Source organism: Astatotilapia calliptera, chromosome 20 (assembly GCF_964374335.1).
Source record: "Astatotilapia calliptera chromosome 20, fAstCal68.1, whole genome shotgun sequence".
Taxonomy (NCBI): domain Eukaryota; kingdom Metazoa; phylum Chordata; class Actinopteri; order Cichliformes; family Cichlidae; genus Astatotilapia; species Astatotilapia calliptera.
In genome coordinates, this window is record NC_137441.1 from 14,152,482 (window position 1) to 14,177,652 (window position 25,171).

The 25,171-nt window shown below is 39.5% G+C and overlaps 2 protein-coding genes and 1 pseudogene across 7 annotated transcripts in view; all 3 read left to right on the forward strand.

Annotated features, from left to right (window-relative positions):
- Positions 1-12,844, forward strand: part of slc12a5b (solute carrier family 12 member 5b) — a 41,534-nt gene extending 28,690 nt beyond the window's left edge. Inside the window, exons 9-26 of one of the 2 annotated variants that reach the window (XM_026153907.2) lie at positions 78-245; positions 868-966; positions 1,084-1,141; positions 1,635-1,809; positions 2,210-2,328; positions 2,427-2,525; positions 3,179-3,298; positions 3,433-3,537; positions 3,610-3,778; positions 3,880-4,075; positions 4,240-4,409; positions 4,545-4,676; positions 4,826-4,933; positions 5,180-5,296; positions 5,496-5,698; positions 7,245-7,259; positions 7,350-7,483; positions 8,935-12,844. In XM_026153907.2, the coding sequence (XP_026009692.2) occupies positions 78-245; positions 868-966; positions 1,084-1,141; positions 1,635-1,809; positions 2,210-2,328; positions 2,427-2,525; positions 3,179-3,298; positions 3,433-3,537; positions 3,610-3,778; positions 3,880-4,075; positions 4,240-4,409; positions 4,545-4,676; positions 4,826-4,933; positions 5,180-5,296; positions 5,496-5,698; positions 7,245-7,259; positions 7,350-7,483; positions 8,935-9,026 (2,279 nt within the window). In that variant the 3' untranslated portion in view covers positions 9,027-12,844. The remainder of the gene's footprint in view (positions 1-77; positions 246-867; positions 967-1,083; positions 1,142-1,634; positions 1,810-2,209; positions 2,329-2,426; positions 2,526-3,178; positions 3,299-3,432; positions 3,538-3,609; positions 3,779-3,879; positions 4,076-4,239; positions 4,410-4,544; positions 4,677-4,825; positions 4,934-5,179; positions 5,297-5,495; positions 5,699-7,244; positions 7,260-7,349; positions 7,484-8,934) is intronic. The other variant, XM_026153908.2, reaches the window with a different exon arrangement.
- Positions 12,845-13,543: 699 nt separating this feature from the next.
- Positions 13,544-15,572, forward strand: LOC145422713 (ammonium transporter Rh type B pseudogene; annotated as a pseudogene). Its single transcript, XR_013903999.1, has one exon. The product of XR_013903999.1 is annotated as an ammonium transporter Rh type B pseudogene (transcript).
- A 405-nt stretch (positions 15,573-15,977) lies between these two features.
- On the forward strand, positions 15,978-23,823 carry rbm39b (RNA binding motif protein 39b). Of its 4 annotated transcripts, none has more exons than XM_026155291.2 (16): positions 15,978-16,083; positions 16,752-16,809; positions 17,100-17,151; positions 18,373-18,422; positions 18,526-18,717; positions 18,915-18,968; positions 19,597-19,714; positions 19,801-19,953; positions 20,293-20,430; positions 20,519-20,584; positions 20,665-20,869; positions 21,803-21,889; positions 21,978-22,074; positions 22,746-22,851; positions 22,960-23,038; positions 23,201-23,823. In XM_026155291.2, the coding sequence occupies exons 1-16, from the start codon at positions 15,993-15,995 to the stop codon at positions 23,299-23,301; spliced, it is 1,647 nt and encodes a 548-aa protein (XP_026011076.1). In that variant the 5' UTR covers positions 15,978-15,992; the 3' UTR covers positions 23,302-23,823. The 4 variants fall into 4 exon arrangements, with proteins under 4 accessions (XP_026011076.1, XP_026011075.1, XP_080150513.1 ...); XM_026155294.2 differs by having other exon boundaries at positions 16,009-16,223; XM_026155290.2 differs by lacking the exon at positions 17,100-17,151 and having other exon boundaries at positions 16,004-16,223.
- The last annotated feature ends 1,348 nt before the right edge of the window (positions 23,824-25,171 follow it).

The following is a 25,171-nucleotide window of genomic DNA, read 5'->3' on the forward strand; positions in this document are numbered from 1 at the left end:
CTGTTGGGTTCTTGGCCAACCACAGTTCAGTATGTATTAAAGATTAAATTCCTAAACTTGGTCTCTCTTTCTCTCAGAGAACCTGTTTGGTAACTATCTGGAGAAAGGGATGATTCTGGAAAAGCGTGGACTTGTATCCGACGTGGATCCAGACAGTCCCACAACGAGCTCAAACCGCTACGTTCTTGCAGATATCACCAGCTTCTTCACTCTGCTGGTGGGAATTTATTTCCCATCTGTCACAGGTTAGTCCCAGGAAGGCACACTAAAGAGGTCCATTATGCTTTGTTTTTTTGTTTGTGTGTGTTTTTTTTATCATAGGTGTCTGGAAAACTCCTCTAACTCGGGTCAAATAACTGCATGTAATATGCACCAGACCCTGCAGTTCTCTTAATGCCTGCTCGGAAATGTTAGAAATTGTTTTGGCTTTGTCTAACCACTTTAACCACTTTCCTGCTTAGCAGACAGCAGTTTCTACTTAGACAGTTTACTTTGTTTTCAGGTGTGAGAGATGGTGGTTGCAAATAAATGTTAATGTTTTGTTTTTTTATGCTCGCCGGATGTATAAATGGGAAAATATTTGCTTACAAGTTCTCCGTGCCAGTTTGTTGTTGTTTTTTGGTGACCTGTCAGTCTCGAGTTCACAGTTTGTTTTTGCTGCCCTCCAGTGGCCAAAGAAAACAGCACCTTTAACATGACTGAAGTCAGTAAAGTGCTTAGTATTCCATAAAGGTGGAAGTTAGTAATTACCCTTCTCATACTCTGTTTTATGTACATATATCATTTATATCCTCTGAAAACCTGAGTCTGATTATTATAATATTATCAAGTCACAACTCTCCCGATTATTTAACCTTCTGCTCAAAGGTATCATGGCTGGCTCCAACCGCTCCGGAGATCTGCGTGACGCTCAGAAGTCAATCCCTATCGGCACCATCGCAGCCATTAGCACCACGTCAACTGTGTGTATCCTTCAGTGAACCAAGGCCGGTTAAAAATAAACATTAATATAACTTTTCACAAGTTATTGTTACCTTTTCTACCTTTTCGGTCGTGTGGTCCTTATCAGCTTTTTTTACCCAGACATGTCCTGTGTGGTGCTGTTTGGTGCTTGTATAGAAGGAGTCGTCCTAAGAGACAAGTAATTCTACTTCTATTAAATTAAATTTTGGACCGTTATACTCCGAAAATGTTTGTAGTTTGAGGTTTGTGCCTTAATATTATTGTAAACTGGGCACATGTGTGACAGCAAAATGTTTGACAGGCCCAATAAAAAGTCAGAAAGGAAGAATGTAGGGAATACAGACCTGCACAGGTTGCTAACAATTTTAACAAATGTGTAGCTTCAGTTTAATAATAGTGCATTTCACTATGTGCAGCAATAAGTGAGTACATTACACTTTACAAAATTAAACATTTAGCACAGCTTCAGACTGCTTGCAGTTGTGTTTATCTGAGGAGTTATTTTCAGTAAAAATCAGAAACACTGAATCACAGCTGAGTCTAAAACGATGCTCTCAGTCATCTGTTAGCAGAACTCAGCTGTTCACTGTTTGTACCTGACTGAGCACAGGTTGGTCGAACATTTGCATTCACTGTGTTAACGCAGGAGCTCTGTCTTCATGTTCCTGCAGGTTTGGCGAAGGGGTCAGTGGCAACCTTGTAATAGGTACGCTGGCATGGCCGTCCCCGTGGGTTATTGTATTTGGCTCCTTCTTCTCCACCTGCGGAGCGGGACTTCAGAGTCTGACAGGAGCTCCCCGTCTCCTCCAGGCCATCTCAAGGGATGGCATCATCCCCTTCCTTAGAGTGAGTACAGAAATCTATCTCTGTCTTAAATACAGACCTCTCAGAGCTTCCAACTGAGCCAGAAATGTTGTGGGGACTTGAAGATATTCTTGTCCCCACTCTAGGCTGTTATAGTTGACTAAAACTAAACAAAAAACTGAAACTAGATGTGAAAAACATTTTAGTTAACTAAAATAAAAAAAATGAAAACTAACTGACACTATTTTGTGAACTTGTGAAAACTGACAACTAGACATATTTATTGAAACCGAAACATATCCTCCATAAAACAATAATTTATAACAACTAAAACTAAGACTTAATCTAAAAGAAACTAAACTCAAACTAAAACTGAAGACACAATTATTAATAATTGGTAAATATGACATTATTTATTTGTATGTCACTTGTGTTGTTGCAGATCTTTGGGCACGGTAAAGCCAACGGGGAACCCACGTGGGCACTTCTACTGACAGCTAGCATCTGTGAGATTGGCATCATCATAGCCTCTCTGGATTCAGTCGCACCAATCCTCTCCATGTATTGCTCACCGATAAACACAACAACTAAAGCAAAGATTCTTTTTTGTGGTTTCTGTTCTTACTGTTTTCTCTCTTTCCCTTCATCTGTTTCTTTAGGTTCTTCTTGATGTGCTACATGTTCGTCAATCTCGCCTGCGCCCTGCAGACGTTGCTGAGGACCCCAAACTGGAGACCCAGATTTAAGTTCTACCACTGGTGAGTTTGTGGGTCAGAGTATGAAAGCTTTCTAAAAACTCTTGCATGTGTTTTATAATCTGAAATTTACATTTACTTTGACATGTACTTTGAGTTTCCACACCAAAATGCATGTTGGTGTTCATTGTGTGTAGCAAATATAAATTTATGTATTTATATCAAAATATATTATTATTTAAAGCTTTGCACATCCTTTTTTAAAATGTATTTTAAATACTGGATCATTTGCAGTCATATTTAAGTTTGCAGTCTTTTTCCTCGGTGCTGTTGCTGACACATTGCTGCTTTTCTTTGCATATTGATATTGCCTGTTGATCATTTTAACACTGAAAACACTGGCAGAGATGTGTATCACATAATGTGTTTATACTTGCAGTAGATGTGATTCAAACATGCATAAAATTCTTTAACTATCCCAAAGATATCATAGATATTCATCACATATGGTGCGAGGATTTAAGCTCTGCTTAAAGACAGATTCTGGATTTGATGTAAAGAAACCACCCCTGTGAGAATCTCCATAAAAAGACCTGAAGTTTGTGTGTTTGTCTTCCACGATGAGCTTAAAAATTTCTTGTTTCCATTAATCAGCCAGTTGTGTGAAGCTGGCAGAACTCTGGGTTTGACTAAACATGACGTCCTGTCCCCTGCAGGGCTCTGTCTTTCCTGGGTATGAGCTTGTGCTTATCACTCATGTTCATGTGTTCCTGGTATTATGCAATTGTGGCTATGGGCATCGCCACCTGCATCTACAAATACATTGAGTTCTGTGGGTAAGAAATAATAATTTGTTCAATGATCATTTGAGAAAGGATTCTTTGATAAAAGTCACAGAGTAGTCTATTTTTTATGTATCTGGATGCTGTAGGTATGACCAGAGCTAATAATTTAATGTGCTTTGAGACAGAGCTGAGAAGGAGTGGGGTGATGGGATACGTGGGATCTCGCTCAGCGCTGCTCGCTTTGCTCTGATGAGGCTGGAGGAGGGACCACCACACACAAAGAACTGGAGGTCAGCTCATCTTTAATAGAGCTGGTTGGCTTTTGCCTGTGATTATCACTGACTGATTTTGTTTGTTATTAGGCCTCAGATCCTGGTCCTAGTGAGCATGGACGTTGAGCAAAACATCGAGCAGCCTCGTCTTCTATCTCTGACCAATCAGCTAAAAGCTGGGAAGGGTCTGACTATTGTTGGCACCTGTGTTCAAGGAACCTTCCTTGACAATTACACTGAAGCTCATAAGGCAGATGAGGTCTGTTACTCTTTAACACACACTTAAACTTCTGACACATGCACAGAAGAATCGCCACTTTCTCTAACAGCTGCGCCTGCCCTCTATCTGTGTCCCTGCAGTCGTTGCGTAAGTTGATGGAGACAGAGAAAGTAAAGGGCTTCACTCAGGTCGTCATCTCCTCCAACCTCAGAGATGGAACATCCCACTTGATTCAGGTTGGAGGACTTGGAGGTCTGAAGCACAACACGGTGATGGTCAGCTGGCCCCGTAACTGGAAACAGCCTGAGTGCCACCAGGAATTTAGGAACTTCATTGGTAAGTTATCAAGTGAAATAGAAGCTCTCTTAGTTGTTAATAAACATCAGCATCAAATATTATACCAAATACCAAATCAGGGGCATTGAAAAAGTTTGGTAAAAAAGATAGGTAATCCTTTGCTCTGCCCCCCATCGGGTTACTTTTCTCCTGTTCCTCTGTAGAGGTGGTTAGAGAGACAACTATAGCCAGTATAGCCTTGTTGGTTCCTAAGAATATTTCCAGCTATCCATCCAATGGAGAGCGTTTCACTGAAGGCCACATTGACGTGTGGTGGGTTGTCCACGATGGAGGCATGCTAATGCTTCTGCCTTTCCTCTTGCGCCAGCATAAGGTGAGGAACAAGAAACTGTGGATTCTTTTCACTTAAATGAGCACAAGTTAAGTGTGATAGTAGTGTGTTTGGAAAAAAAAACACTGTCTTCGAGGCACATTGGTTACGTCGTTATCGGTTTTTTTCTTGCTATAGGTGTGGAGGAAGTGCAAGATGCGTATTTTCACTGTAGCTCAGATGGATGACAACAGCATCCAGATGAAGAAAGACCTCATCACCTTCCTCTATCACCTGCGCATTGACGCCGTAGTGGAAGTGGTTGAGATGGTGAGAGATTTGTCTGGCACATATTCTGTGCTCACAAACAAATCCTGCCAGGAGCGGCCTAAAAGAACAGTTTCTCGAAGGATCCCTTTTTTTGCCGTTATTCCAAAGTAACACATGGATTTCATGTGACGTGTGTTTTTCCTTTACAGCATGACGGTGACATCTCAGCCTATACCTATGAGAAAACACTGATAATGGAGCAGCGATCACAGATCCTCAAACAAATGCATCTGACCAAGAATGAAATGGAGAGAGAGGTAAGCCAGGAACCTTCATACTATCTGTAACCGGAAAAACAAATTTAATTTTAGCTACGTTGACAGCCAAAGCACTGTTTCATTATCACTATGGGCATTAAATATCCGCTCTGGGGAAAGGAACTGCTTCATGATGAGGTATCTGTGTCTGTACATGTTTACACTGATTTGCAGATAGAAAAAAATGAACTCCAGTGGGAATATAGGAATCAGATGATGTTTTTTGTTTGTTTGTTTTTCTCACAGATCCAGAGCATTACAGATTCATCCCGTGGGTCCATACGGCGTAAAAATCCATCTGCCTTGCGGTCACAGCGAAGCGCTGAGGAGGGAGCTGGTGCAGCAGAAAAACTAGAAGAGGAGGTAAAGCTGATCCAGTGTGTAATGTACAGTACTTCTGTCCTCACTTCCTTCAAACACCTGTTGCATTTTATGCCAGGTTTTAGTTTTTCTAGTTGCTGCTCAATTATTCCTTACAGTTCACTGATCAAAAATCCACCTTTTCTGACAAGCGTCTCTTTTCTCTGTATCACCCGCTCATGTGATGGTGTTTGTCTGTCAGCCTGGGGCCGTCTCCAACCCAAAACAGGTACAACTGAGCCACAGCAGGAATGTCTCCACACCAACCAGCCCCACAAGCCCCACGTCCCCTGCTGCACCTGCAGGTGGTGCTGTCGTCTGGCCCGACAACAAGGGTGCGGAAAAGGAGAAGAGCCTCCTAACAGCGACCTCGGAAGCGGGCAAAGACTTCTTCAACATGAAGCCGTGAGTGATCTGTCAGCTTAATTTAGCTCAGCAATCCTGCACAGGAAACGGGCATCGCACCCAGGATAGTAAGATCAGCCAGAGTTTTAAAAGTGACCGTCTAAACTTGTGCAAACATGCTGAGAAAAACAGCTGTGATCCATCAGGGCATGGATGTGTGGCCTCTGGGATGTCTGGCAGCAGGATGTTGGGCCCTCTGGGTCTTGTTGGTTGTGGTGTGGTGTTTCTGTGCAACAGGCTTGTTCTGGCACATCCTCTGAATGTTTAATAGGATCGAGTTTGGAAGAGTTAACGCCAGTATGAGTCACGTTACCAGTGACTGTAATGTTGTAGCTAATCCAAATGACCCACACAGTCATTTGTAAATATTTGTGCGTATCGACCCATGTCACAGGACTTAAAGCAACACTGTGGCAAACAAAACTTTGAACTTAACAGTGACATGAAAAAGAATTAGTTCTGCAGTTTATTCGTCTTCTGTCACATGATCGTCAATCGTGGTGTGAGAGCATTTCTTTCATTTCATCTAATTCATAATTGCACACCAAATTACTGTCATGTTTTGTGTATTTGTAGTTCAGTTAAATTTAATTTATACAGTGTCAGTTGACAACATCACCGTTAGCCTAAGGTGCTTTATATTGTGAGGCATATTCCTTCAGCAATGCTCAGTCACACTAGGGAAAATAGGGGTAATCTTACTGTGAGAGGGTACAATGAAATTGCTATCTTGTTGCCTTTGAAACAGTTGCTTTGAAGAAGAGCACCAGATGTGGCAATCACTCGTAACTTCAGGGCCTCACTGATAAAACGGCAATAAGAATGAGTCAGCCTGCTATCAGTTTGCAGTTGACAGGGTTCAAATTTGGAAATACATGCAATATGTTTTATGGTAATACAACAATGAACTGTGATGTTGGCTACATACACAGAAATTCACATTACTTACATCAGAGTCCAGAAAGCATGTTGTGTTGGAAGCCTACATAAATGTATCCACAAATAGTGGCTATAATCTGCAGTGACATGCACGCAGAAACTTTGCATTTATGCGCCCCAGGGTGGCTGTGGCTACAATGTAGCTTGCCATCACCAGTGTGTGAATGGGTGGATGACTGGATATGTAAAGCGCTTTGGGGTCCTTAGGGACTAGTAAAGCGCTATATAAATACAGGCCATTTACCATTTATTTACCATATAAGAGTATAACCATAATGCAACTAGTTGTGTCGAGTCCCTTATTGCAAAGGGACATATTGTAGATGAGTGGCACTCATCTGCTCATCTCACAGACTCAGACTGACAATCTGTCTGTATTTATAAATGATGTGATATCCCATCCAGTCACCTTGATATTAAAAGTTGCAACAGGTGTTTATAGGTGTTACATGCTCAAAATCACAGTGTATATCCATATTAGGACATTAAAAACTACTACAGTCTTCTGTTCACTTCTAAAGATGCTCAGTCAATATGAAAGATTTAACCACCAATAAATGTAGCCTTCTGTGTGACCATATATTGTTTCCTTCTACACATGCTCCAGGGAATGGGAGAACTTGTAAGTATTTTCATTTTTAGACACCGTGAGTTGAGCTGAGCGATCGATTTAAAAATGAAACCTGCTGTGACCCAATGTTTCCTGCCTCAGGAACCAGACGGACGTGAGGCGTATGCATACAGCAATGAGGCTCAATGAGGTCATCACGAAGAAGTCCAAGGAGGCAAAACTTGTCCTGCTCAACATGCCGGGACCACCAAAGAACCGTGTGGGCGAAGAAAACTGTATCCTACATCTCACATACTGTTCGTCATATGTCTTAGTTCAGTTCACATCATCATTTTACTTAAGGATAAATTATTCATCTTGCAGTTTCAAAGAAAGTGCTTTATAGTAAAAGGAAATTATAATGGGCCGGGCTTTCTGCTTCAGGCTCACTCGTTGACTTTTCTTTAAGCAGAGGGTTGAAAGAGGCACAAACATCGTTACTTAGAACTGTAGAAGGAGAGTAATATTTGGTGCTGTCAGGAGATAAGGTGGAGGAGGTGCAGACTATAGATCAGGAAGGCCAAAGCTCAGAGCAGGACATACCAGCTTTCAATGATCCTAGGTAAGGGCAAAATGACAATGTCTGAAGTCCATTATGGAAAAGAAGTAACGGGTAAGCTACAAATCTGGAAGTAAGGGATTTGCTGCATGGCAGTTTATCCCAGGAAAACTAGGTCCCCTTCCAGTATTCTGAATAAAGTCTTTTCTGCCTATTTCAGCCCTCTGTTTCCTGTGATCTGCGTACAAAGAGAACCGTATTTGTTACACTGAAAGCTCTAGGATTACCTCGCTAATCCATTAATCTCATTTCATAGTGCACCCCTCAGGAGACCACAGCTTTTGTCTTAGTGTTTTGCTCTTTGTTTAGGTTTGCTTTCAGTCAGCGTTTGGTTAATGTTTGGTATTAAAACTACTTGTCAAGATTTTTTTAAAGATCGTGGTTTGGATTAAAGGAAAGATTTTGCCCTGCACTATAAGAATTGACGCTTAGGAGCTCAGTCTGTCCAGTCAGTGATGCTGATTGGTACTGATAAAGGGTCTATACTGTGTGTCTGTTGAGGTCCCAGTATCAAAGGACACTTAGGCATCTCTGACACTCAAGCAACAAAAATTCAGTATATGGTACCCTGGGAATGAGGACATACTGCTTATTTTAATTATTTCTCACTTGAAATAGGAGTCATGCTGCTCGCATCATCGAATCATCATCTTTCTCCCATCTATGTGACCCTTTGACAAGGCATCTGCATGATAAACAAATTATGTTGTAATAAATGAACGAAAGAACGAACGAAAGCATGAATCTTTGGACTCAAACTAGTAGAAATAAATATATTACTGTAAAAATTACAGAAAAAGTTCTGGTAGTTATTGTACAGGCTGTCATAATTATAAAATGGAAAGAAAGCATTTTTCTGTTAGCATGAAGTAAAAGGGTAGTAAAAGGGTAAGTGGGGTAAAACATCAAGTTAACTTGAAGAATTTTGTTTTTGCACAGCATTGGTGAAAATTGTAGTCTGAGTCCATGTAGTCTGAGCATGATGTAAGCTGCTGCACGTTCCTTAAATATGTACGGTAGTCCTTTCACTTCACTAAGATGAAAATGGACCTTTGCGTCACATAAAGTTAGCGAATGACCAGAAGAATATGGAAAGAAAAAAACTCCTTGACTGCGATTGTTTCCCAGACATGGAGTTTCTTGAGGTGCTCACTGAAGGTCTCAATCGGGTCCTCCTGGTGCGTGGAGGTGGACGCGAAGTCATCACCATCTACTCTTGAACTGCCTTCGTGAGCTCACAACAGCACATACATGGACTCTGCCCTCTCCTCCCTTCTCACACATCCATTCTGTCACCTGCCACCACACGTTGTACTCAGAGTTTTCAGGTGAAATACTATGTAGACTCAGCTGAATGAGGTTCCAGGTAACCTGTAGAGTACATAGTACACAGAATCGTGCACTCCAGTGATTAACTTTAGTATATAGTTGTTATCACCCAGGTCATTGTTCTCGACTCATCAGGTCAAGAACAGTTCAACAGTTTTAGAGATTTTAATTACAAACACAAGAGACAACTGTAAGTTTTCCTGATAAAGTAGAAGTTTGCCAAATATTAAAATCAGCTTTGTAGTCTAAGTGCTTTCCATTTGGCTTTATGTCATTGCTTTACCACTTCTATTTATTTTCTGTCATGTAGTATTGATGTTATTTATATATTTATTCACATGACAAGTTGTGTTTTTTCTGTTTTTTTTCTGTTTTTGTTCCTAGTGTGGTTATAAATATTTAAAAAAAACAGTGGGATCAAACTGATTTGTGACAGGTATGGACTCCTAAAATAGTGTGTTATCTGTGTTATCCTTTGTTTTGTGACATTAGAAGCACTAAAATAGATTATTAAATAAATCAACATTTTATACATTTTTATTTCAGTTTTTTTTTCATTGTGTGTTTGAGGGAAAAAAGATTTTTAAAGAAAATGTAAAGATTTTAGAGAAGACATATATTTAAAAAGAGCATCTCTAAATGCACACCACATCAAACCTTGAAGGCAGTAGCAGACCACTCCTGGCAGCTAAGAATAGGACACTGAGGCAACAATTTATACAGGGTCACAAAAATTGGACAATACTGGAAAAAAAATCATGTTCTGATGAATCTCAATTTCTGTTTCAACGTTCAAGTGGTAGAGTCAAAATTTGGCATATTTCTTTTCCAACTATTTATTTATGAGTGACTTATGTATGTATGTATGTATATATATGTATATATTGTACTATTCTTAGTTAGTGTATTGTCTGTCTTGTCTTAATGTTGGTTTAAAATGGAGCACTGTAACAAAAAATAATTTCCCCCAGGGATCAATAAAGTATTCTGATTCTGATTCTGATTCTGATAAACAACAAGAAGGAATGGTTTCATCCTGCCTTGTCTTAATGGTTCAGGCAGCTGGTGGTGCTGTTATACATTTAGGGCCCTTAATATCATTGAACCCCACAGCCTACCTGAGTATTGTTGCTGACCATGTCCATCCCATTATGATCACAGGGTACCCATCCTCTGATGGCTGCTTCCAACGGGAAGTTTAGATCATCTTAAACTGGATTCTTGAATATGACAGTGAGCTCACTGCATTCAGAATCTCCTCACCATCACCAAATCTCAGAACACATTTGGGATTTGCTGGAGCAGAACATTCAAAATCTTTGAGGAACGTTCCCGGTGCCATGCTACATTTATGCCACAAAGAATTGTTACATTCACAGAAGGCTGTTTGCTAGTATTTACCAGACAACCAAGCCAGCAGACTAACTCTCTGTTGGCTTTAATAATTACCTGACAGACAGGAGAACAGCATTGATCTTCTTGTATAGATCTCAGCAAGAGACAAAAAATAAGAGCAGCTCCCAAAATGTTAAACATATGTTTATCAATTAAATTTGCTATTGTGCTTATGCAGGCCAAATGAAAATGTGAAGGAAATAGCTGTTATATTAAAAAGGCAGAAAATCTAGAGTGACAAATAGAAGATATATTGAAGAATTGGAGAAGGTACATGTTAAACTTTTAGTATGACTTAGGCATTAAATATCCTGACTATCAGAAGATGGGCATTTTGTGTGTGGCCATGTATATAAAATATATTTAAATCTCTTTGAGTATGCTTTAGTCATTTTAATTATTTAATGGCATAGACATGAAGTTTTTGGTAGAGCTTTTGACTTGTTAAACTCAAACAATTTTGTAAAACTTTAGTAAGATAGGGCCATTTCCCCAGAATGTGCATAGTTTATAATGTCAGTATTGAAACAGTGTTTTCAGCAATGATAGTTCTTTTCTCCAAGTATGTATGTAGGCTATACAGTACACAGAGAATTTGATATTAGTTGAGTTTTTCCTCTTGACCTAATGGTTTTGTACAGAAATTTATACACAAAGACATAAAGAAAATTAGCCTAAGGGTTTTAAAAAGTTGTTTTAGTTCTCCTCTGATTTATTGTAAATATGTTATTGATTCTGTAGCACATCCATAAAACCTCGTAATTACTTTCTGTTTGGTTAATATTGATGCAGTATGACACTAATAAAGTCAATTAAAGTTTGAAAGTGATTGCTTAGAGACAGGCCTGTGCAATCTTGTAATCAAAAGTGACAGTGACCACCCAGAAGTTGAGGGTTTTGCAAGTTCAACCTATACGCAGCCACTTGGTCACTGCAACTATTTGCAATCAGTCACCGAAAGTAAAAATTCAATGCAATCACTGGGCATCAAGCAACCAAATGGGTGATGTCCTAGTTTTACTTTAGTGCAACTGATCAGTTACAACTTAACATGCCCAGAGCCAGCACATAATGAAGACCACTCATCTAATTCAGTTTAGTTTCCCTGAGGAATACCATAATAGGAAATTCTTGCTGAGGACTGCATGCTGCACAGCCAGTGATTCTTGCTGATGACAATCCTCTCTGTGTGTAAGAGCAGCAATACATTGTAGCCAGTCTGAGGTTAAGCCTAAACTTCAATAGCTGCATTTTCTCCATGATAACTTTTTCATTTATCTTTGATTTAGCTAGTGGTTGTTTTCACTGTGTTATAGCAGTGCTTTTTGGCTCAACGAAAACTTGGAAGTGAACAGGATCCAGACAGTCCGCCCTTTTATCAGCCTTTAAGATGAAAATCAGCTTGTGATTTGATTATTGGTTGTTGTTGTTGTTGACTGTGTCAAGATGCAGTGCTAAAAATCTAAGGGTGCATATTTCCATTTCCACCATGGATAAAATTGCACTCTATTCCTGCTGACTAAGACTGAACATCAGATATTTTGGAGTAAATATCTAACTATCCAAATTTCAAGGGATGATTAATGCTTAACTTTCCTGACACCTATAATGTTTAACTCCCTAAATAACTTAGCATTTAATAATTACATTTCTGAGAATCTTTGAAACTTAACTTGATTCTCTCTGTCCTCTCTCTGTGCAAAAGCAGCAGTATATTCATTGAAGATATTTTGAGGTGAAACTTAAACTTGATTAGTTTCTCTCCATTATATGGTGGCTGTGTGCATCTTAGTCTAGTGTACACAAGATTTAAAAAAAGAAAGGTTTCAGCTTCAGGGGCTCTGTAGTACAGCCCTCAATGTTTCCAAAACTGAAAAGCGTGAGTGCAAAACTATATAATAACTAGCAAAAACAACAAAAACGGAAATTATTTTTGAGACATATTACGGTTGCAGGGCATTGTGGGTGACTACAGTATGCAGGAATTTAGAGTTACATTTTTAGAAGTTTCATGGATAGAGAGAGTGTGTAGCTGTGTGTGTGTTTGACACCTGTGTTTGTGTGTAGAGCATGTTGAAGTGTGACACAGTGACATGACGGGACATTTGTAATACACATCTGTGATTTTAGTTGTAGGGATAACAACTGTCATGTGTCTCAGTACAGGTTTTATAGATTTATAGGTTTAAGACACTTCGTTTTATCTACCATGTGCACAATCATATCGTGGTTTAAAGAAAAAATTTTGTATGTAAAAACAAAATCAAATGTTGGCACAAGATTAAAGTAATTTTAATAAAACAGTTGAAATATTTGTCATCTTTTCTAGTGCATCTCCTTTTGGCCAGAGTTCTTATAATTTGGGATTTTCTACATAGTTTTTAATCCAATTGCATTTTGACTTTTTTGTTTTTAATTCAGTTCAGTTTCGGTTCATTTTCAGTTTAGTTTTCATTGTTTGAAAATGTTTATTTTCGGTCTTTTTAATTAATAATGAGGAGGGCACATATCAAAGGCAAGATTTAATGTATATCTATAAATTTATGTGGATGCACTCAGACTCCTGGAACAAAAAATTGCAGAACATGAGTCACATCTGGAACATTTTGGCCGTGCACCAGCTGTTGTCCATCAGCTGGATCATGCAAGCAGAATTATCCTTTAATCCTGGAGGGCATGAAAATTTAATTACTTAAAAGAATATTTAATTTACAGAGTGTGACTAGAAGTTAAACATTCTGTGTGTTACACCCGTAACACCGAGACTCACTTTTTTTCAGAAATGGGACTTTCAAATAGATTTTTTTTTTCATCTGTTACAGGGTACATGAAAGCTGTGGGAAAACAGAGGGTTTTCAACACACAGAAGAAAAGAGAATGCTGACTTTGCATGTCTTAATAACATGAGCAAAGTCCACATAGTGGCATTTCCCGGGGAGGAGAATATTGATGTGTTTCAGTGGGTTTACCAGTGCCTTTGACCTTCCTTATCTAAACAGAGTTAAACCAGGGTGCAAAACAAATGACTGTCACTCGCTCTAAAGAGCTGTCAGCATGAAGAAACAATCGACTAGTCTTCGAGTGCGGTTACCTGTGTTTGTGTTCATCGCAGAGGTGATTATTGTTGCCTTGTATTCAGCATTTGTTACATATGATGAAGAGGCTGATGCCAAATTTCAGACTAATCAGACCAACCCTATGCACAATGCAGTGTACAGGAACTACCCTTTCTTTATAGACATACATTTCATGATATTCGTGGGTTTCGGGTGCCTGCTGGCATTTTTCCGATTCTATGGTTTTGGGGGGATGGTTTTCAACTTCCTCACAGCTACTTTTGCCATCCAGTGGGCCATTCTGGTGCAGGGCTACTTCCAGTTTAGCCATGATGGTAAGATCCACCTCGGAGTGATCAATCTCATAAATGCAGAGTTTGCCTGTGCTGTGGTGCTGATATCGTATGGGGCAGTGCTGGGGAAGACCAGTCCTTTGCAGATACTGGTAATGGCTCTGCTGGAGGTTCCTGTGTTTGCCGTCACAGAATGGGTTGTGCTTAAGTATCTGAAGATCAATGATGCAGGAGGCTCCATTCTCATCCATCTCTTTGCCTGCTATTTTGGCTTGGGTGTCACTTTTGTGCTGTACAGGCCTAGTCTAAATGAAGGCCACGCAAAGGAGAACACAAGTTACCATTCTGACATCCTGTGTCTAATGGGGACCTTGTTCCTCTGGGTGTTCTGGCCCTCCTTTAACTCAGCTTTAGTCCTGAAAGGAGATGATCAGCACAGGGCTATCCTCCACACTTTCATTGGACTAAGTGCCTCTACACTTACAGCCTTTGCACTCTCTGCTATGCTGAATAAAAATGGCAAGCTTACCATGGCTGATATTCAGAACGTGACCCTGGCTGGAGGTGTGACAGTCGGGGCATCTGTGGATATGATGATATCACCTGTAGCTGCATACGCTCTGGGTGTAATAGGGTGTATTGCATGCATGTTGGGCTACAAGTATTTGAGCCCCATCTTGGCGCGACGTTTGAGGATCCAAGATCAGTGTGGCATTCACAACTTGCATGGACTAACCGGACTTATATCCTGCACTGCAGGGATATGTGCCATACTGACAGCTAGTGAGGAGGTTTACGGCCCTAGTTTCTATGAGATCTTTGCCCACAGAGCACCAGTGGAAGGGGACCCCAAGCTACAAGAGCTACGGATGGTGATTCCCGGTTTAAAGGCAGGTTTGGGGAGGACTGCCCAAAAACAGGCTCTCTTCCAGGTTGCAGCTATATTCTCCACCATAGGACTGTCAGCGCTGGGAGGCATACTCACAGGCTTTCTCTTGAGGCTGCCATATTTTGCATCTCCATCTGACGATTTCTGTTTTGATGACAAGCCATTTTTTGAAGTTCCTCCTGACTATGATTCACCAGTCAGACTTAAACACAGCAACACAAATAGTGTAGAAGACTCTACTGTGTGATGCTCAGCAGCCAAGGACTGTCAGTGCATTTAACTGGCATGATACAGGAAATATATATAAATGAGGCTATGTTATTGTTTGAGAGTAAAGAAAATTATTGCAATGATGGAAATATGTGTTATAGTAATTTTTTATTCTTTTTTTATATTAATTTCATTGTAAATGATATTTCACTAGTGATCACAGTGATGATACGGTCCAGCACAGCCTTATATTGATGGTCATTATGTTATTCGTTTCCATGTATGTAAACATTTGAGAAACTGTGTGTTAAAGAGCAAATTAGACATTGTTGTTTTTTCTACAAACCTTTGTAACCTTTGTAATATTACTAATTAATGGTCTACGGGGGAACAAGATAAACAGCTTAGAGCAGCAGTGTCTATATTTATTAACAGAAACTCACCTGGGGGCCAACATTTCTTCTTGCCTTTTTGAAACATAAATATTGTGCTTTTTTCAATAACAGAAGAGTTCTCATTACTGTGATCATGTGTGTTTAAGCCTTGACAAAATAAATCTACTTTTCATTCACATATGGAGAGAAAATAAGAAGATCAAGCTGTCTGGAATAACTAAAACTTCAGTGAAGCTGCTTAATTTCAGTATCTCAGGCTAAATTTAAAAGAGACTCACTATTCTGTGTATTGTCTGAGCGTATAAAACTTTATACATTCATTGGCTGCACTGCATGGTGCTGCCACTATTAGGTACAAATTAAAATAACACTTTATTAATTCTGTTTGTGATGACAGGCCATAAAGAATACATTTTAACAAAGGAGCGAGAGGCTGTATAAGAGCTGACCAAGGGCCGTGATTGGTCACCGGGACGGACTTTTGACATGTTCAGTTTAGAGAACTGAACATAAGCAACAGAATTGGTAGAAAATATTATATATACAGTACTATTCAAACAGGGCCTCTCGGTTCCAGTAGGTGGCAGCAACGCAGCACCAAACGTTACCGCTGCAGTAAATGCCCATAGCAGAGGAAGAACACGAAGAAGAAGGAAGGAGATCGGCGAGGTACCAGGCCACGACCTGCAACTGGGACTTCCTTAAACGAGGTTATATAACTTCCGAAATTGTGACTTCATCTTGGCTTTGTGTAATCTACAAAGAGAAAGGCGTCGAAGAGGATTCTCTACACCAGAACGTTTTCCGCGATATTTTCACTTTGGCACAACATTTCCTTCAGTTTCACACGGTAACGTCAATGTTTGCTAATGAAGCTCGCTCGCTACCGCGGAAGCGCGGTTAGCTTTTTAGCCGTATTCGAACCTAAGCGTTTCTTTTTGGTTTCCACCATAAATATTATCTGGAATCGTGTAAAATACGTCAAAATGGTGGTTGGTTGATTATAGGTTTGCATATCTACAAGCCTGCTATTATTCATATTATCAAAATGGTCAGCATAGATTCAGTGCGGGCCTTTGAAAGCACGGCCGTGGTGGCTAGTTAGCATTAGCTACGTTTCGGGTAGACGCGTGCGCAACGTTGAGATTTTAGAAAGCTTTGTTGTTCTTCGGGTACAATTAAATATGTTTTTCTTATGTTGTCCGTATCAATCGATCATGTAACGGATTGTATGTTGAGCATGTGATACTAATAAGAAAATCTAGGACTCATCGTTACCACGCTGTGTGTATTTGTAGCGTTTACTCTGGGTATTACAGTTTCTCGTGCGCAAACGGATCACTGAAATGTTTTTCTTCCTTTTTCTTTCTTATTGCAGGATCAATATGGCTGATGACTTTGACGTTGAGGCCATGCTGGAGGCTCCATACAGAAAGGTGGGTTTAAAAGTCGGAGAAGTGAGGCCTGTGTTGCTGTTCGGCCTTTTTATTTTTAGACCTTTTATATTTGCTACTGTGACAAAGTTAACTTGAATGTTGTGTGGTGTGAATGAGTATTTAAGACGCAATACAGAATTATAAATAAATCCACATCTATCTCTCTTTATAGACTTCCCTAATGATATCTCACCTCTACTCCCATGAATTCATCTTTGATTCCACTGTGAACTGTGAAAAAAAGGAAGGTAGTTATTGCGCATATACTGATGTACTGTGGTTCACTTTAGGACTAAAAGAGATTCAACCCAGAACATCCAATCCCTATTCGGTTGCTACAAGGTGAATGCCAATGGTTGATAAGCCCATCTTTACTTGTCCAGCAAAGGAGGCAGTATTCAGATTTACAATCTGTATGTTGTCGCTGTTTATGAATGTGCAGGGTTTTTTCAATAAGAGCCTTTTTAAATGGAAAACTGTTTTGTATTGTTAAAAATCTCCGTGTGTGTGTGTGTGATTTCAACATTATTTTTCTGTTATATAGCATTAACAAGTCTAGTCTTTAGCAAGAATCAGTATATAAAGTTGTGCTAAAGTATAATTTCCTCAGGCAGTTGTATTTGTATGTAGTTGTGTCTGTGTCAATCTGTGAGTGGCGTAATTCCTGAAGTTATAATGCAGCAAAATTCTTGAAAATCCAGCGATTGCATTTTTGTCATAGTTCTACAGCAGAATTATCGGTGACAAGTTATTTTTCTCTCGCTGGTAAATATGAATACTGCCTCTTTGCCTTAGCCAACTGTAATGTGAATCAGCATCTTGATTTTTGCATGCTACAGAACACCACAGATATTGATATATTTCTAGAATAACTGTAAAATAGCTACATCTGCCTTTTATTGTATAAGATGATTTACTTTCAGTAGTTAATAATTCCTTAAGTCAAAAGGTTGTAAGTATTACTGTAAACTGAAGATGATGGTAGTGTAACACGTGGATGAATTAATCTTTATTTATTTATTTGCTTGGGCGTCAATATTACTAAGAAGTGTGAATCCCTGTTTGCTTCAGGGCAAGATGTGTGACAGAGGTGGCATCGAGCTCTTACAGTCCAAGAACGAAAATGGGTGAAGATCTCTGGACTGACACCAACCACACAGGATCTCTTTTAGTGGCCATGGGCCATGCGTGGTCACATGTTTAGGCACAAATAGTGGCATTGGTACGACCTATTAGAAGGGTATTGGTGGAGATGACCTGACTATTGTCAGCTTCCTGAACTGAGCTAATATGTTGGAAACTCTCCCTTATCTTTGCTTTGTTGCATTAACTATTGAGCAGCTTAGTAAAAGAGGGGGGGGGGGGGGGAACAAAGGATGGAGTGGGATGGGAAGCTATTGGGGTGGTGGAAGGACACTGTCCAGACATGACTGTAGGAAGTTTGTATTTTTATTAATTGAATATATTCTGCATTTTCTCTTGTCCCACCCCATCCCCTTTACCTTGACGACATGAAATGTTTCATCTACGTCCTCATGATGTTCTTCTATCGACCTTGCTTAGGATGAGAACAAGTCCTCTCATGCAAATGGACACGATGACCAGAGCAAGAAGTAAGTTTTGGTTATCCATCATGTTACCTAAATAGTGCTTAATCAGACAAAGTTCTGCTTTAAAGTGTGTGTACAACAACAGAACTGTTGTAACACTTTACAGGAAAAGGAGGAGTCGGAGCCGAAGCCCGGGCTCCAAAAAGAAGAGGAGCAGAAGCAAAAGCAAAGACAGAAAGAAGACTAAGAAGAGGAGCAAGAGCCGGGAAAGAAAAAGAAGCCGCAGCAGAGAGCGCCATCGCAGCCGCTCCCGAAGCAAAGATCGAGCTGGGCGGTACAGAGCACGCAGGAGTCCGATGTATGTGACCTTTTACGCTTGCTAGTCAGAAAAATATTACATTAACTTTATTGGGTACTGAAATTGTATGATTTTAGGTCTTTTTAATGTTGTTGTACTTAATTTATTTTTGTAATTTTAAGTTGGTTGCTTGTTTATGTGAAAAGAACATGATCCCCCCCCCCCCAAATGTAAAATAATTCTTATTTGTTTTTTAGTCGCAAACGTTCCAGAAGTCGGAGCCCCTTCAAAAAAGAAAAGAGCCCCATTAGGTAAGATAAAACAGTCACGTGAGTGGTTTTATGTATGCACACATGTCCTGATTTTTCGTAGGCCTTGACTCACCAAACATTTGAAAATTCAAAATACTGTTACACTCAGCTAGAAAGACATGCATAGCATACAAGCAAAGGAGCAGGTAGCACAGTGCTGCAAATGCATCTTCCTTAACGACAGGCTTTGAATAGTCAAAGACGGACTGTTAAAAACACCAAAAAGAACACTCTTATGAGGTCCTTCAGTGACTTACATTGGTATAAGTATTGTCTGTCGGCTCTTCAGTTGCCTACCTTGACAGGCCTAGCAAGCAAAGCTGCCATACCGCTCAAGTTAAACCTTACCTGTCCCTGAGTGTTTGAGTTAAAAGTCCTCCCAGTTCAGCATCAGTTTCCCACATCAGCAGCAGCAGCAATATTAGTGGCCAGAAGTGGTCATCTTTACAGTCTGTCATCTCGAGGGGTACCAGAACAAAAAAAACATGTATTCTCCAAATCTTCAAGTTATGGTTTTAGTTTTAGGTTTCTATACTATCACAGCTTTAAAGTTTTAAAATATTTTTAAGCATTTGTTATTGGTTTGTGATTAACATGCACATTTGGTTTTTGTCCTTTTCCTCCTAAGGGCACCAATTGACAATCTAACACCAGAGGAGAGAGATGCCCGCACTGTTTTCTGTATGCAGCTTGCTGCAAGAATCAGAGCTCGGGACCTGGAGGATTTCTTCTCAGCCGTTGGAAAAGTCAGTTGACTTTCAGTTTGTGTAAATTCCAAATGAATGCCATCCAGGAATTTGGCTCTGAAAATGTGACTGTTCTCTCGCTATAGGTTAGAGATGTGAGAATAATCTCTGACAGAAACTCCAGGAGATCGAAGGGGATTGCATACATAGAGTTTGTGGAGTCCTCCTCTGTACCTCTGGCAATTGGATTGACTGGCCAGAGGCTTTTAGGAGTGCCCATCATCGTCCAGGCATCTCAGGTTAGTGTCGTTTCTTTTTGTGGACTTGAATATAGAACAAGTCGATTAGTTCTACTCACTTTGACCAGACATATTAATAGTCAGCTGCCGTGTTGCGAACTCCATACCAAGAACTTTGAGGGGGAAAAAGAAGAAAAAAAACCCCATTTCTATCGATTTTAAAAAAAAAAAAACAGACCAGAAAGTGGAAAATAACTTAAAATATTAACAGAACTTAAGTAATTCAGATTGCATTAAAGCAAATGCTGATTCTGCACTAAGGTCCATTATCATTTTGACATTACTTAATGTAATTACACTAAAATTCTTCAATCATGTCATCTCTATTTCTAATTACAGGCAGAGAAAAATAGAGCAGCAGCTGCTGCCAATAATCTGCAGAAGGGCAGTTCAGGTCCGATGCGCCTGTATGTGGGCTCACTGCACTTCAACATTACTGAAGAAATGCTTCGAGGGATTTTTGAGCCCTTTGGAAAGGTCAGGAGAACTCTGCAAATATTAATTTGTTTTAATCTATTTAAGTGAATGTAGTATAATCATCTGTACGTGTGTTTCTTCTTCATAGATTGAAGGAATCCAGCTTATGATGGACAGCGAGACTGGCCGATCCAAAGGATATGGCTTCATATCGGTAAACAAAGCCTTTTGTATGTCTTTGGTAGCTTTTTGTTTGCTGCTGGGTTCACTTTGTAACCTTTTAACTTTCTGAAGTTTGCAGATGCGGAATGTGCAAAAAAGGCATTGGAGCAGCTGAACGGCTTTGAGCTAGCCGGACGGCCAATGAAGGTGGGGCATGTTACAGAGCGCTCAGACTCTTCAACAGCCAGCTCGTTCCTGGATAATGACGAACTAGAGAGGACTGGTATTGACCTAGGGACTACGGGGCGTCTACAGCTGATGGCTCGACTAGCAGAAGGTTTGTAATGGCACTTGGCAGGCATATCCATACCTGGAAAAATTTCTGGTCGTAATAAAAGAGGAAGAAACAGCTTATTAGCAAAGTAATGAGTCAGACCACAGGCATACATGTAATATGCAACAGTGTCAGGGTCATTTATTATACTGGAATAAGCCAGAATGAGTGGTTAAGTATTTTTACTTTACACTGACCTAAATTTGGCTTTTCAAACACAATTTTTATAAATGTAAATCTCCAAAATAACATTAATCCTACTTACTGTATTAGCATATGGACAGAAAGCAGGGGGCACTAGTAGACCATTTTAGGCGGGAGCTTTAGCCTCCTCATCTTCTTTGCCTTTTTTCTCTACTACCCCAATGTTAAAGTACTGTATAACTACAATTATTTAAACATTATTAAATATATTTTAATGTCCTGCCATGATTCCACATTGTTTGCTTTCCAGAAACGTTAACACTGAGAAGTCCGATTTATTTATTTATTTTAACACGTGAATTATGGTGTGCCATAACTCGCACCATAACTGGAACCAATTTTCACTGCAACGTTCTATGTAACCTGACATGCACCTCCAAGAAATGTAACTACCTGTTAGGTCTGCCCATACCACGATGATTTGAATGGCATGGTGCAGGGATGAAAGGAGTTTCCAGTTACAATATCAGTTAGGATGTAGATTTCCTACAGATGTGTAACTCAAGCTTTAAGCCTGGAAAGAAGGACACAACTTGAGTCACCACATGGCTGTGAAACCTGTTTTTGTTTGTTTTTCCCCCACCAACTACATGTCTTTGGTAGAGGGAAATGACCATGTGAATGAAAGTGATTGTTTCTCTGTCCTCATCAGGCCACACTACATGTCATGCTTCTGCTGCCTTTAAGTGTCTAAAATTAACCCTATGCAAAACAATTTCTTTCTCTCAACAGGGACTGGTCTGAAGATCCCACCTGCTGCTCAGCAGGCTCTACAGATGACTGGCTCCATACCCTTTGGGGGCATTGGCGCTCCAGCAGGTGAGCCTAGATGATGGAAGATATTTTAGTATTTGATATGTTTTCTTGCCACAGGTTTAGTGACAACTTTTTTTTTTCTTTCTTCCAGCTGTTCCAACCCCAGCTCCAAGCCAAGCTTTGAACCTCCCATCTCAGCCACTGGCCACACACTGCCTTCAGCTGTCCAACCTGTTCAACCCACAAGCGTAAGGACATCCTTCAAATAAGTTCACTTTAAGTTTGTCTTAAGCCTTTGCATCCCTGGACTGAGAGCAAAGCATATTGTCAGATGGCTTGTTCAAGTTTTCACTATCAAAGAAGAATCTGACTGTTTTAAATGAGGCATTTAATGTAATTCATTTGTGTTGGAACCAATTTAGTAGAGGTCTGAGTTTTTAACATCAGTGTCCAGTGATTCTTAAGTCATCAATCCTTTAATTTATAATTTTTCTCTACTCTAAACACTTTCGTGTATTCAAAATACCTCTCTCTTATCCGTAGATCGATTTCTGTTCAAAAGTTTGAGACAGAAAATATACACAAGGCAAGTGCTGAACCGAAAACAAGCCAACAACGAAATAATAAACTGGTCACATGCTTGAGCTCTGCAGTGTGCGAGCTTGACAAGTCTGTGTGGTCTCAGTTCCTCCTGTCAGTGAAGAAATCTCTTTTGAAATGACTTAACAGAAAAGTAATGGGGAAAAATCCAACTGTGCGTTATTTTTCAGGCTAATTCTGAATTTTGTTTCAATCTGAAAACAAAAGATGTGCATTCAGCTGGTTTTAAATTTGTGAAACTCATTAAGTTAAAAATCAAGCTTTTTGAGTCAAGCGGAACATTTTACTGGATTTCTAATATTGCTGATTATTTTTGCAGGGAAAATGATCCCAGCTGGGCAGCTGAAATCCAAGATGATGTGATTGAGGAATGCAACAAACACGGTGGAATCGTTCACATTTATGTCGACAAGAACTCTCCTCAAGTAAGTCGAAGATTAAAACGAGATAGTTTTAACATCACTGAGCTTGTTTTGCAACATTTTTTTTGAAATGCACAAGCAGTAAAGTTGATATCTCTCTTGCTCACATAGGGTAATGTGTATGTGAAGTGTCCCTCGATACCAGCAGCCATGGCAACTGTAAATGCACTTCATGGACGCTGGTTTGCAGGTATGCAGCACTGCTGAAGATGGCAGCTATTAACTAGTTTTTAAGCTGCAAATATCTTAGTTCTAATTCAAGTAAAATTTATTTTCTTTTTTCTTTTTTTCTTTTTAAATATTCTCGATCAAACTGTAGGTTCTAATGTTTACATTTGTCTTTCTTTCACAGGTAAAATGATAACAGCTGCCTATGTTCCTTTACCAACCTACCACAACCTTTTCCCTGATTCAGTAACAGCAAAGCAGCTTCTAATGCCGTCACGCCGATAGTCAGAGACAAGCTTCTGAAGTCTGTAAATACATTTGTTTGCATTCATGAAAATGTCATTGAAACATTTGCATTGAAATTAGTTGGCTGTGTGTAATAAAAGTGGCCTCAAGTTCACGTTCACCATTTTGGGGGAATTTTTTTTCTTTTTCTTTTTGTTTAGTTGCTTTTCAAATTTTTTGTGGGCTTGTGTTGTAAACTACCACTGAGAAGTAATCTGCAGATATCTATTGGTCTACATGTTTTTAAATATTACTGTCATATCTGCTTGTTTAAATTCAGAACTTTTAGATTTCAAATAAAAGTGCAGAGTTAGAAAAAAAAAGTGTTGGGATGATAGGCCTTAAATGCCAAAAGTACATCGACAATAATCCTTTGTAACTTTATACAGCCATAATTTCATTTTTGTATGAAGACTCCCAATAAACTTGGCAAATTTGATGGTTCATTTTCTTTTTGTTACCATTTTGGGGAGTTTTCAATGCCAGGTTAATGCCTCTGTGATTAAAGTCCTAATTACAGTATTGGACCAATGTTTTTACTCATTCCCTGCTATATACATGTCCCAAAAACCCACACATGGATGAGGGATACGTCTTTAGACAAGGCACTCTACCACCTAAACAAAATTAAACATACCTAGGGAATTCCCTCTTGGATGGGCAATCAGAAAACTGGTCATGTAAATTTGGGTTAATTTAGCAAGTTGATAACCAGTGTGTGATATTAGCACTATCAAATCTAAATGGAGTGTTTCACAGGTCATATGATGAATCTTCCACAGAAAATGATCCATATGACTGCCACCTACTCTGAGAGACCTTATCAGATAATGGTAAAATGATGACTGAAAATCTATAAAGAACAGAAAAATGCAACACTGTTGCAAATAAGACAAATTGTCCCGTCTTCCTTCACCCCCTCCAATGACAGGTAGCTGCCCTGGGGTTTCTTCCTGTTAAGAGGGAGGTTTTTTTTCTTCCCACTGTGGCCAAGTTCCTTCTCATAGGGGGTTGTTTGATTGTTCGGGTTTTCTCCACATAAGTGCAGGGTATTTTTTCAATTATAAAGTGCCTTGAGGTGATTAGTGTCATGAATTGGCACTAAATAAATAAAACTGAATTGCAGAAACTTATTGATCCAGTGATTCATCACACAGCAGTTTCAAGTTTGAGCTCTCTAACTTTAAACTGGATCTATTTAAACATGAAATCTTACTGTCCCACAACCTAATAAAGTAGACGACCTTCAGATCAATTCTCTGAAGATTAAAGTAAAATTGATTTAACAGCTAACCTACAATTCCAATAATGTAAAGAGAATCAACCATAGAAAATTTTTATACATTTTCAAAATTAACAAATGAATACACGCGCATTCCCGTGACAGTTCCTGTATAGTTTGAGCTTCATTCAGTGGTTTTAGTTAGGCACATATAATAATCTGTGAAAATGCGGAAACAGCTGATTTTAAACCGAACCTCTGAACACAACCTACTCCCGACAGTTCCAGTTTTTTTTTTTTTTTAACACCGGAGAGTCTGTGCTGTTCAGGTGTTCAAGAGTAAAGGTTAGTCTATGTACAAATTTGTCAGCAACTACACAGTACTTGTTTGCCGATAAAAGAAAAACGAATAAAACAACACAGTTGCGTCTACGAATCAGTACTTACTACTGATTATCAAGGAAACGCAAAAACACTTGGCGTAACTGTAAACCTTTAGTCCCTCCTACTCTCCCTGTAGAGGCCCTTCCAGAATCTTCCAGAAATGGTGACGCTATTTTCCGGAGCCTTGATTGGTCAGTAGGCGGTGATTTCATACCTGTTACTAAGAGCCCTCGAGTTATATCCATGACTCTGTTGTTACCGTTA